General features: G+C 48.5%; 1 protein-coding gene across 1 annotated transcript in view; it reads right to left on the minus strand.

Annotated features, from left to right (window-relative positions):
- Positions 1-9,555: 9,555 nt before the first annotated feature.
- The window catches only part of rftn1b (raftlin, lipid raft linker 1b), an 86,063-nt gene continuing 82,999 nt past the window's right edge, over positions 9,556-12,619 (minus strand). Inside the window, exons 9-10 of the mRNA XM_076043185.1 lie at positions 11,614-11,689; positions 9,556-10,879 (exon numbers count right to left, since the gene is read on the minus strand). Coding sequence (XP_075899300.1) covers positions 10,292-10,879; positions 11,614-11,689 — 664 coding nt within the window. The 3' untranslated portion in view covers positions 9,556-10,291. The remainder of the gene's footprint in view (positions 10,880-11,613; positions 11,690-12,619) is intronic.

The raw sequence follows: 12,619 nt of genomic DNA on the forward strand, positions 1-12,619 counted from the left end.
TTTTCCACGCGCGTCTGAAACCCGAAGGCTTTGACATGTTCTCCTCTCACTTCCCCCCCTGCCGCGACTCCCAACATCTGACGGTCGAACTGGAGTCGAGAGTCACCTTCATCCGCGGCGATGAAAGAGACGCTCCCCCGATCAAGCCCTCGACTGAAGAGCCGCCGCTCGTCAAACACAAGAGCGCCACTGTTTGCGCAGCGCCTCTAATGAACCAATCAGCTCGCAGCGCGGGCCGTAATAAGTGTGCACAACAAACCGGCGCCGGCGCTGACACAGGCCTTTTCTTCTCCTCGCCCAAATTCCTGCTGGAGCCGAGGTAATTATGAGACGACAAGAGAGGGGAGATATTAATTAATTTACGGTTTATGGCCTGACGAAGTTTGATAAGAAGACGATTGGCGGCGGCGGCGGCGGCGGCGCTGAGGTAATTCCGCTAATTAACCGGTGGCTAGTTAATCTGCTAGCAACGCAGAGGAGTGTGCGGCGCCGGGCGGGGAAGTCGAGGACGTTATCAAACACGGCGCTAATGGTTTTTTTTCAGAAGATTTCCCGAGTCGGGGCAATGAGATTATAGCGGCTAGCACGCGGCTAGCACGCGGCTCGCTGCTTGGGTTACTGACACGCAAATGGCGGCCTCGTGTCAGGATGTCCGTGGTTGGTGTTGGTCGAGTTCAGAGACTGAAAAACACGAAAGCAAAAACAAACAACAACAACAACAACAACAACAACAACAGAGGCGCTAACAGCAGTGGGAGTTCTGCTGACGAGGTGTTAGCCAGCGCTACAGCTCCTCCTTGAGGCACGTTGGCCGCAGAAGGTCGCAACTATTCCATGTTAAAACGAGCTAGCAGGGGGAAAACACGCATGGTTGTATCTTTCATGAGCCTCTCGCAGCCTGAAACAGCTTCAAAATAGTTCCCCCCCCCCCTGAATCTCAGTGGGACCTTTCTGGTTCAATAAAGGATAAATTAAATATTTGCATATTAATACCGGCTCCAGATTTCCAGCCAGAAGATTTTGATGGGAAACCATGTTTGTGTTCACAAGAATAATGGGGGTGAGTTCTCAACGTCGTACAAACAGAGTTCCCACTCTGATATTTTCCAGTCGTTAACGTTTCGTCTCTAAAATGTTCAACAACACTGACATTGCGCAAGTATTGCTCATTAAATAATCAGCCAGACTCGCTCATAGCCACCGGGTGGCAGTGTTGCGTTGGCCCATCTCTTTAACAGCCAAGACAGACTTTAATGACGTCACATCCACAGACGGACATTAACACTGATTTTTATGGTTCTCCTGGATCCTCAATCAGTCGCACCAACACCAAACATCTGGCACAGACGCATGGCATCATTTGTTTGGTGCACACAGGCCAACAACGCCCCCCCCCCCAAAAAAAAAAAACCCAACAATAACATGCAACCCTTGAATTAATGGGCCCATAACAAGCAAAATTCACATTACCAATCTCACACAAATCTGTGTCTGTCGCTTGTTAATAAACGACACTTCATTCGTGAATCATTCATTCATTCATTTTCCATACCCGCTTCTTCCCGAGCTCCGCCCCCTCAGACTGCCTTCTTTCTGTCCCCTTCTGAAATACGTGAAAAGTAAAAAAAAGAAAAAGAAAAGAAAAGAGCATCAGTTTAACAGGAGGCTGCAAACAGAGGGCTGATCAATTCTGTTTCCTGGAAGTGGAGAAGTGGTTTCTGGGAAGGCGAGCCGCTGGGCACGGTACCTTCAAATCACCACTTACTGCCCCGAGCCGGTTCTCCATCAGGGCCGTAAACAAAAACAACACTTTTCCCGACAACAGTCCAAACCCCCCCCCCCCCCCCAAAAAAAAAACACTTTCAGCTTTCAGCAGTGTGTCATGTGGCCCAAACCTCCGGTTGGTGGGACGAGGCCCAGGGATGTTATGCTGCAGGGTGTGAGTGTACCACCAGGGGTGCTGGCTCCGTCCCCGGAAAGCCATCATGCGGTGGTGGTGTTGGTCGGCGCTGCCCTCTAACGAGTGGTGCCCCCCCCTGGGGGCTCATGGCCAAACCTCAGAGCTCAACAGTAAACACGCTTGTGTTCACCGACGCGGCGGGGTTATTATTTATGTGTGATGGCGGTGGCTTGATGCTAAAGGCCGAGACGGATGTTGTCACCGCGCCGTTAGAATGTAATCATAAAACTGATTTATTACAGTAACCAGTTGGTGCAAATGAGTTTTTTTTTTCTTTTTCTTTTCAAAGATCTTTCAGGGAAACAGCAGTAATTCTGCCCTTTGAGTCGGGCTGCCGTGGGACCCAGCGGAACCCGGCCGCCGGTCTTTATTTTCTACCAAGGACAGCGAGCAGCGTCCAGCTGCTGCACAGCCGCAGCACAACAACCTGTTTTTTTTTTTTTTGTTCCGTCTCACTTCACTCAGTCCAACAGACGCGGCTCGTGTTCACCGACTCTCAAGGTAAAACCGCAGAACTTTCTTCTGCTCCGGTACGGCCTGTTTATCTGCCCACACACATTAAGCAAACAATGAAGTGCAAGCAGATCTGACATTAACATTTCTCCAAATAGCTTTTTTATTATTTCAATACTTATGAAATAAAATTTTAATAATATTAAAAACGCATTGACACTTTTTCTTTCTGCAACCAGCTGAGAGGCCCATCACCCTCAAATGATTTGTAAAATTACAAACGTGTGCACAACCGTGAGAAACAATCCAAATGAACTGAAAGTGTTGTGTCAATATAGTGTCAATGTTGAATTTTATGTAAAATTCTAAAAAATCTAAAAAAAACAAACAAACAAACAAAAAAAAACAAACTATATCCACTCACTTTGGGACTGAAGCGTGTGAAGTTGAATGTAAACGTGCACCCTGGGGACTGGGACCCTTGGGTTGGATGTGGTATGTTCACTGACATCACGTCAAATGCTTGAAGACCGAGGCGCCGCTGGGGGGGCGGCGAGCTGTTGGCAGGCGAGGCTGAAGGTCAGAAATGGAAAAAGCTCAACTCGGCTCAGAGCGTCTGGCGGCTGTCACCGCTCTTCTGCATTGATTCACCATTTTCAACATCAGCTGCGATGTAAGACGTGACGACACAAACGTGCATTTCCAGTGAAGATTGTTTCCATATTTTAAGTCAACATTTCTAAAACGCCAGCTTGCGGGTGTGTGCATGCGGGGCACATTACCGAACCTTTACACACTCCAAAATCCCCACCAACCATCTCGACACCAACGCAGACATTTAAATTCACTCATCTTTTGTTCCTTCTACAAAGCAGAGTCTTCTGGATTCATTTTATACCTCCAACCTGGAATCAGCTGAATGGGGAAGCATTTGTAAAGTAAAGAAAGAACGTGCAGGCCGTCCGGATGACTCACTGTAGCATGGACACATTCTTGTTTTTATTGATCGCTGAGCTACTTAGCTGCAAGCTTGAGGCGTTTGATTGGTAGGCGGAGTTGGCTGTCCAAGGCTGGAAAAACAGGAACGTGTAGGCCAGCGGTGTCAAACATACGGCCCGTGGGCCGGATCAGGCCCACTAACGGGTTTTTTTCCCGGCCCGCGAGATGATTTTGCAAAATATAAAAACTGCAATTTTTCAATGAAAGAAAGTGCCGTTCTCAATGTGTCCACTTGGCGTCGCAATATCGTTTCTGCTTCGCAAACAAACTCAATACTGAGGCTGAGCAAATCGTCCCCTCACGCCTCCTATTGGCTGCCCTCATTGCCCCACAATGTCTCTGTGGAAACAGACAAAGCTGATGCAGAGCAGTGTTGCCAACTTGGCGACTTTCTTCCCCCCAAAAAGTCGCTATTCTATTCTCCCCATAGCGACTTTTATTTTTTGTCAAAAGCGACTAGCGACAACTCTAGCGACTTTTCCAGGTGACAAAGTGCAAATTGTCAATTGTGCAAATTAGACGATGAGGTCATTTGGCGACTTTGAGCGACTTTCAGGACAGCCAATAGCGACTTTCCTTACTGAGGAGTTGGCAGCACTGGTGCAGAGTGCAGAGTGCTCAAAGAACACGGACAAAGTAAAACAAAGAAAACAACTGGAAGTTGTCGTTATTTTTGCGTTATTATCGCCAGACCGTGATTTTTGCCGCTCCGGCCCGCTTGGGAATAGATTTTCCTCCAAGTGGCCCGAGAACCAAAATGAGTTTGACACCCCTGGTGTTGGCTAATGTCTGTAGCAGCGAGGCTAGGCTAGCAGTCACTCTCGTGTTTTCTTTTCTTAACACTTCAGATCAGAGCTCGGCAAGACGGACGTGTGAGACTTGAAACCTCGGCAATAACTGCCTCACAAGCTTAATAACAATTAGAATTCTCATTACAATAATTGTACCGTTTACCAATAAAAATTCCCCTGAATGTTATTTGCTGTATTGTTGACTTGTCTGAAATTGTGCCAATAAACAACGCTTGCGAGAAGTCACACAGACGGCAAAGAAGTGAGGACACGTGTGCACATTAAATATAAATCATTTTATAATATACAAATTGTACAGATGTCATGAACAATAGGAACGTGGCCACACAGGAAATCTTTTCCGTCCTGGACAGCGAACGCGGCTCTGCGAGCGACATCAGCACACGACCAGAGATAACTGAACATTCAGGGCGGCAGCGGCAGGGGACTCGGGGAAAAAAAAAACCCAACAGAGAACAAATGAAAAGAAAAGAAAAACAAAACAGCAAACATCAGAGACGAAACAACAAAAAAAGGAGTACGCTTATTTTTTTTTTCCACAGGCTGTGAGCAAGAAAAACATGACAAGTGGGGAAGAAACCCCTCCCCCCCCCCACCAGGACGGCAGCAGGCTGCACCGGGATCAGCCTCCTGCACTCGGCGGCTCGGCTCTTCACCACACAGCAAAGCAAGCGTCGCAGGCAGGAAGCGACGGCACCGGCGTCCACGGCCGAGGCTCAGGGACCAATGGTGCCGACATTTTTTTCTCCCCCCCCCCCCCGACACAAACAAACAAACAAACAAAATCACATCTTGAAGTCAAACATTAGTCCACCGTCGCCGCTCTGTTGGTGCCACCGACGACGACAGCGACATTAAATGCCGTTCAGCATCATTGAGCTGATGAAGCTTTTATTTCCCTGCGGCTTTTTTTTTTTTTTTTTTAGCGACACCAGACTGAAAGAAATTACCCACGATGCCCTGCTGCGTCCACGGGTGAGCCCTTATCGGGGGTAAATAGGGGCGGGGTTACCTTAAATGAATGAAAACTTAACGCCTAAAGGTTCCATAATACTGCGGCTTAAGGTTAAAAGTGGAAAAAACTAAGACGAATGAATGAATTACTCAGTCATACTCCGGGTCTGCGGCTAAAAATAACCTAGCGTTTAGCCCTCTGTTTGCAGCCTCCTGCTAAAAACGATGCACCGTGCTTGGAGGAGGGGCACAGTCGGTGCAACTCACTCTGGCAGTGTAACGGACGGCGGTTGACTGACAGGCAGGCTGCGGGCTGAAATGGCGAGCAGGAGCTTCCCTTGCGCGGGACCTTTGAACTTTCCCTCTCATCTGAATGGACGACGCGCACAGCGCCGTTGTCTGATTCGTCAGTTTCCACCGGGCGCCACCAGGGACCAACTGTCACAGTTTGAGATTCAGAGCGGCGCAAAGAGATTGGGCAAGAGGGACGGACGGGGGCGATTTTCAAAATAAACTCATGAGCAGATGACAGTTTATGTTGGCGCCGGGCGAGGAATCGATTAAATCTGACAAAACACAATAAGAATGAGTCGACGACTGCAGCCTCAAACATTCAGAACGGTCTCGTCAGCCGCGATCAGCAGGCGCCTTCTAATGCCAAGCTTTTTTTTTTTCTCCTTCCTTCCTTTCTTCTTTCATTTCTTTCTTTCTTTCTTTCTTTCTTTTCCTCACACGTTCTGACAATAGCGGGCGAACGTGACAGGCGAGTCGTTGCGCTGCGACTGCAGGAGGCGGCGTGGAAAATCTCCGGAACACAATAAGTGCTTATTAAAGCTCCGGCAGCCGAGAGCCGGAAAGGAGTGACAAAGAGAAAAGGGGGGGGGGGGGAGAAATATCATGAGGAAATGCTAATGATAGGACTTCATCTCTCCGTTCAATATAGTGGTTATTTGTCGAGTGCTCGCGAGAACGCCTTTGTAGCTGTGGAGGAAAAAAACAAAACAGCAACAACCACAAAACAAGCAAAAAAAAAAAAAATAATAATGATAAAAAAAAAGAATCCAGAAATCCACTCTGGTTGACCTGTCTGCCATTAGCGATGACCTCGTGGGTCGGGGGAAGGGAGGGGCGGTTACGTCCGTCCCCTCCCCCCTCGCCCCCCGCAGGTTAAGAACCAACAACAATCGTCGGGAGGTAGCTCGAAGCGTCAGTCAGAAAAACATTGTTTTGTGTGAGTTTTGTGTTTTTGTTTTTGTTTTTTTTTTGTTTTTTAACGCAAGCTGATGCGGAACAGTAGAGGCAACAACGAGTCGTCGCAAAAAATCTCTCAGAACAGTCACAACGGTTAAAAAAACACAACACATTCCCCCCCCTAAACTCCCCTCCCACAAAATAAATCAGAAAAAATATATGTTTTTTTTTTTAATCTCCTTGATTCTGAAAGCGGGAAACGACAGCTTGAAAAATACCGACAGCGACTGCAGCGAAAGTTCTTCTGGACTAGAACAAACATACAAGACTGGGATCACTGCCGAGCCCCTCACAGACGTCTCTAGAAGCAGATTGTGGGCTGTGCACACTTTAGAATAGTAAGGCTAAGCTGGTCACAGTATTTTTTTTTTTAATTTATTTATTTTATTTTTTTAACTTTTTAAACCGTTTATTTTCTTCTTTCAATATATTCTAACTTTACAGACAAAAAAAAACAAACACCTTTTTATTTTGTTTACATCAAAGTAAAATCTCAGCGGCGGGTGGATTCGTCGAGGAGGAGGCTCGGTAGAGCAGAATCACACTTCCTGTTTCCTGTGACTGAAGGATTTTGCTAACCCCGCAGTTACCTACATCCTTTGGATATAAAAAAAAAAAAAAAAAAAAAAAAAAAAAATCTTTAATGCGTAAAATAGCTCGTAGAAAGCGATCGGACCGCAGAGGCAACACTTGGAAGGTGACAGGACCGAAACGTCTCTCTGTCACATTCGAGCGGACAAATCAGACCTCTTACTGCTAGCTTCAGAGTGCGAGGGACATTAGCTACGCATCAGTGCCCCGTGGCTAGCTGCGTGTGCCGCGCTAATAATCTCTCGCCTCGAGCGGGGAACACATTTCCACAGAGAAAAGCCTTCAGTGCTGATGTTGATATCATTTTAAGGTACAAATGCCGCCAAGTTCTGTTGAAACAGTCGTGGCGACTGCAGCATCCGTGCTAATCTCTTTAGCAGCTGCAATGCTCCCGCCTATCCTGTTTGTTTTTTTCTTTTCTTTTCTTCTTCTTCACTCAGGGCAGCCAGCAGCGGCTGCTTCCTGCTATTGTCACAACTTGAAAAAGAAGCTGATTGGTGACAGAATCCTGTGCAGTAGGAAGCTGTTTGAGCAGATGGATCAGCCAGACTTTTTTTTAAATCTGAAAGAAGCATCCGCCACGCATGACTTGGAAACAAGGTAGAATATATATCTATATATTTTTTTTTTATCAAAAGATCCAGATGATGACGGATTTCTGACCTTGTTAAAGCAGCGGCAGCCAACGGCTTTATGTTCTCAAATGTCAATATGCCAGCCTGTCTTAGGCTTGCTTTGCTAACTCAGTGCTAACGGACGCCTTCGGCGATAAATGCTGCAGTTAGTTTCCCGTGCGCAGGTGTATTTTGCCCGCTGTGAACTATGCCACCCCCCCCCCTCACCTCGCCTCCCCTCCCCTCCCTCACCCTTCCCCTAAATGACCTCCATTACAAATGCGCGATTCCTGTCAGAAACCCCACTGATAAAATCCATTAGCGAGCTAATGAGAGCGCAGCGCCGCCGGCACGGCCGCCGCCGGCAGCGCCGCCGCCTTCCCTCCCTCTCTGCCCCCCCCGCCCCCACTCCCACACCTTATAAACCATGTGGCGGCTGCGCAACGGCTCGCTAGCGGCGGCCCACCGTAAGGAACGGCGCGCCCTAAGAGGTGCTTAAAGAGAATGGAGGTGAAATAAATAAAGGAAATCTGGGCGATAAAAACGCGAGATGCAAACAGCCATTGCTTCAAATGAGCCAATTCATTCCTTTTATTTCCAGGCAGCTAATGCGCCGCGTTCTCCTCCCGTCGGCCCCGACTGCGCCGCTTCTATTTGTCTCGATTTCTTCTTCTCCGCCGTCTGCAATTTCAGTCTCGGAGGGGGTTTCTGACAGGGGGCGGGGCCGGGGAGGAAATTGGAGCGGTTTTTTTAGCCCTGTGCGGGGGGGATAAATCCAAACTCCTCCATGTTTAAAACAACAAACGGGGCGCACATGAAATCTGAGTTCTGCCGTGAAAAAACGAACCAAAAAAACAATATTATCACATCGTTATCGGACTTGGCTGGGACTCACAGAACATTCTGTATGCTAGGTGAGAGTGATTATCAGCTCTCTTTTGAAGCACTTTGACGGCTCCGAGCTCGGCGTAAACAATTACCTCTTCATTCGTTCGCTCCGGATTGCCTGTCGCAACAAACGTCTTTCCCGTCGCCACCACCTCTGCTGCCGCTCGCCGACTCCTCCCTCCCACCCCCTGCGCCGGCTAGCGACTCGTGGCACGGAACAAAGGCTAATACAGTCAGTTGTTTCTGAGCCTAGGCTGCCATTATGCTGCCGGCCACGTGGGACGAAGAGGAGCGTTCTCCTGTCAGGATTCTGCTTCCTGGACTCCTTGTGCAGCTGATTTCGCACAAACTGGGAAGGGTGTTTAAAAAAACAAAACAAACAAAAAAAAAAAACTCTGCGGTCAGGTAAGCAGCACGCTTTGAAAACACACCGGGGCGGAATCTGTGACGACATTCTGGAAATTCTTTTCAAACTTTTCCTCAAAGGTCAGCTGAGACCTTTTTAAACGGTACAACAAACACTCGTGTCCGTCTATTGCTAAGATCAGGTGCTAAAAGTGACACTGTAATGACATTTACAGGTCACTTCTGACTCTTTTTAAGGCCTGGTCGCATCAGCAAGCGAGATGGCATGAGGCTCGCATGTGGTGGCGATGTGCCATCGAGCAAACAATAGTAAGCATGTGTTGGTTGCGGCCTCTATTTAACGACATTAGCCAGCGTCAGGCCTTGTCCACAGGTGCATGGGTGTGAAAACATCTGCATTTTTCTGGGCTTCTGGAGTCAGTGTGTCTTTTAAAAAAAAAAAAAGATCTCCAAACATAAATGCAGACTTTGAGGTGACGTCATGAGCACCCCAGACCAAGAGGTGGCGATATAAAAATGGGAACGCTAAGGACACCTCGGCCAATCAGGTGGCCCGAAGAAAAGAGGAAATGACGCAACAAAGTTGGTAAAAATATGAAATTGCCATGCGACGCCTCTCTGTAGAAGTTCTGCAAGTACAACCATGGAGGGGGGGCGGGGGGGGGGGCAGAAAAGTGGAGTTGTTGAAAAGCCAAAACAGATTAGAGTTAAAAAACAAAACAAAACAAAACAAAACAAAAACACCCTGGTGCGAGTGAACAAGGCTTCAGTCACTTCCATATCCTCCGAACCTCCCTCATTACAATAGCATGTTTTGGTTGCAGCCTCGATTTAACGACTTAGGTCAACTCATTCAGCATTTTATAAACTGGATTGTTGTTCTAAGCTCTTGATCACCGATCCAGACCTCACTGATGCTGACCTCACTGATCCAGACTTCACTGATCCAGGCTTCACTGATCCAGGCTTCACTGATCCAGACTTCACTGATCCTGGCTTCACTGATCCTGGCTTCACTGATCCAGACTTCACTGATCCAGACCTCAGTGAATTTGGGATTTCCTCCTTCCCTGATCTGATTTACAGAACTATCCCAACTCCTGCTAATCCAGTGTGTCCCTTCCGACTATCCTGCACTGACCTCCTGGTCACCTGCCTTCTTTAAAATTACTTTTATTTTGGATATATACATTCAGTACGTGTGGTTATACAGTGGAGTCGACGTCTGCGGTTACACGAAGTCCCGTTGCGTTGCTGCGGCAGGAGGCGGGACCATGGTTCTACCTCAGGTCGGGGAACCGACGCTCTTCCTAAAACGGGGGGGGGGCGAGGGGTTGAGAGGTAGGGCGGGGCCGGAGACCTCCACATGGACTTCCTGGTGGGGAGGGAGGCAGGGGGCGGGGCTACTCCAGAGTTTCCTCTGGGCGTTGCTTCTTCTTGGCGACCACCTTTGGGCTCTCCGCCTCGTCCTCGTCGTCCGTCCCGATGCCGTTCTCAACCACCGTCTGGGCCACGCCCCCTTCCTCCTCCCCCACCTCCTCCTCCTCTTCTTTGGTCTTGTTCTGCGATTCGACCGTAGCCACGGTTTCCGTCGCCGATGCCTCTCCATCCTCTGCTAACGGTGCTGCCTCCTTCTCTTCTTCCCTGCCATTTTCTTCCTCTGTGTCTGCACCGTCCCCTCCCGCTGTCTCCTCAGCGTCGTCTCTGCTGAGCTCGACCCCGCCGTCCATCTTTGCTTCATCGCTGCGCTGCTCTTCCTTCCCCTCTGACTTCCCGCCGTCTGCCTCCGCCGCCTCCTCTGCGTCAGAGGCGTTGGTTTTCTCGCCCCGACTCGTCTTTCCGTCCCGTTCGGCCTCCTTCTCGCCGCCGTGAATCCTGGGATCCTCGGCCGCCTTCTCCACTTTACTCCTCTTCTTCTTGTTCTTGTTGCCCTTCTCAGGGTCCTTGCTGCAGCTCTTGCTGGACTTGCCTCGGGGCTTGAAGATCAATTTCTGGGGGGGAAAAAAAAAACACACTTTTTTTTTTGGGAGGTTCACATGAGCAAAGTTGCCGTCATGCGTCATAAAGTCCTCAGACATGCTTATGGGCGTAATGCGGCACGCACACAAACTTGATTCATAAAATAATATAGCGGGGGGATGACTCGCTAATTCACACGATTCTCACTGCCGGCAGAGAGGAAATTGAGGCGTTTTTTGTTGGGCGTGGTGAGGGAGTTGAGTAGGGGGCATTGTGCATGTTGTCGGCCCCCCCCCCCCGAGGCCTGAAGTCTGACCTCACAAAGTGGGCAAAAATGAGGCATTTTAAGACTTGAACAATTTCTTTCAGGGTGGGACGCAGCAGCCGGATAAACCAAACATCTCTGATAGTCTGAGAAGAAATAAGCAGCACAATCCCGTGAGTGCAGGAATTCCCACAGAGTCTCTGGGCCCCTTTTAATTTGTGCAGCTTGGATTCGGGGTCACAGACAGAGTCAAGCGGCTTCATTCCTGACGCGGACAGAGGTCGAATCCTGGAGGTTATGCACACCAGCCCAGGCTGACCTGGAGAACGCGAGAGAGCCGGCAAAAAGCCAACAAACACAGGTCAGTCTGCAGCGCAGGAGGAGGACGAGGAATGTTGGAGAACTCCGACAGAGCAGAGTCAACATTTGTGTTTCGGCTCCTTGAAAGCAGAGGCGGAGGTTCAACGGGGGAGGGGGTCGGGGGGTGGGGGGTTAACGTACCTTGGACTCTCTCCTCTTCCGACCCAGGATGGGCCGCTGCAGGAAAACTATCTGCTTGGTGGACAAACTCCCGTCGCTGGTGGGAAGAGAAGAAAAGAAGAGAAGAACAAAGTTCTGCTGGATGAACCAATGTCAACAGAACAGCACGTCTGAGACCACTGTGTCCTGACTCACACACATGTGTTCAACAACCTCTGATACATCAGCATCGCAGCCCAGCGCAAGTATGCTGCCAACCACTGTTCTTGAAATGTAAATTTCCCATCCACCAAAGCTTAGCAAGGCGGTGTTATCATTGTCATCCCATCACGTTTGTTGCTAGCACAGGCAACTTGTCAGCCCAACTAGCGCTCCGACTTCACCCAGCGCGTCTCTGTAATCTGTATTTGTCGGAAACTCGTGCAAATGTTCCGTGTTGTCAAGAGTATAAACGAATAACGCCGTCATTTTTATGTTCTTTAATTGTTGAATTGACGCGGCCATGATTCTTATATATTCCTTTATAGCTCTGGTAGCTATATTGCGCCATGCTGTCTCGTTGACTTGCATGAAATTCACTTGAAAACACTCATGTTGTTTTTAATGAAGCAAATGTTAGGTAAATGTTATTATTTAAAGGTCATTTCAAAAATGTTCGATGGAGCTTCCAGCTTCCTTATATCAATAAGAGGAGAGATGTCGATGTCACGCTGTGTTGTCAGCGCTCCGGGAAAACCTCCGGTCCAATCAGAGCACACGGTGGGAACCTGCTGCTGGATTATTAAAAAAAAAACAAAAAAAAAAACCTGATAAAATATAACAAGGTGGATACACAGTATTTAAACCAGCTCCTTCTCTCCACTTGCTTTAAAATATTTAAAGATTCCCAGACAGCGTTACAACAAACACTGACAGTTTTTTCTTCATAATTCATCATTTTCCTTTGTTCGGCGAAAAATTGCGGCAGAATTTTAAGATGCGGATGTTTAATTCATGGGGCGTTTGGACGCGCAGAGCGACTCCTCCT

This window comes from Nelusetta ayraudi, unplaced genomic scaffold (genome assembly GCF_046127955.1).
Source record: "Nelusetta ayraudi isolate G7.1 ecotype Tasmania unplaced genomic scaffold, CSIRO-AGI_Nayr_v1 ptg000074l, whole genome shotgun sequence".
Lineage (NCBI taxonomy): Eukaryota > Metazoa > Chordata > Actinopteri > Tetraodontiformes > Monacanthidae > Nelusetta > Nelusetta ayraudi.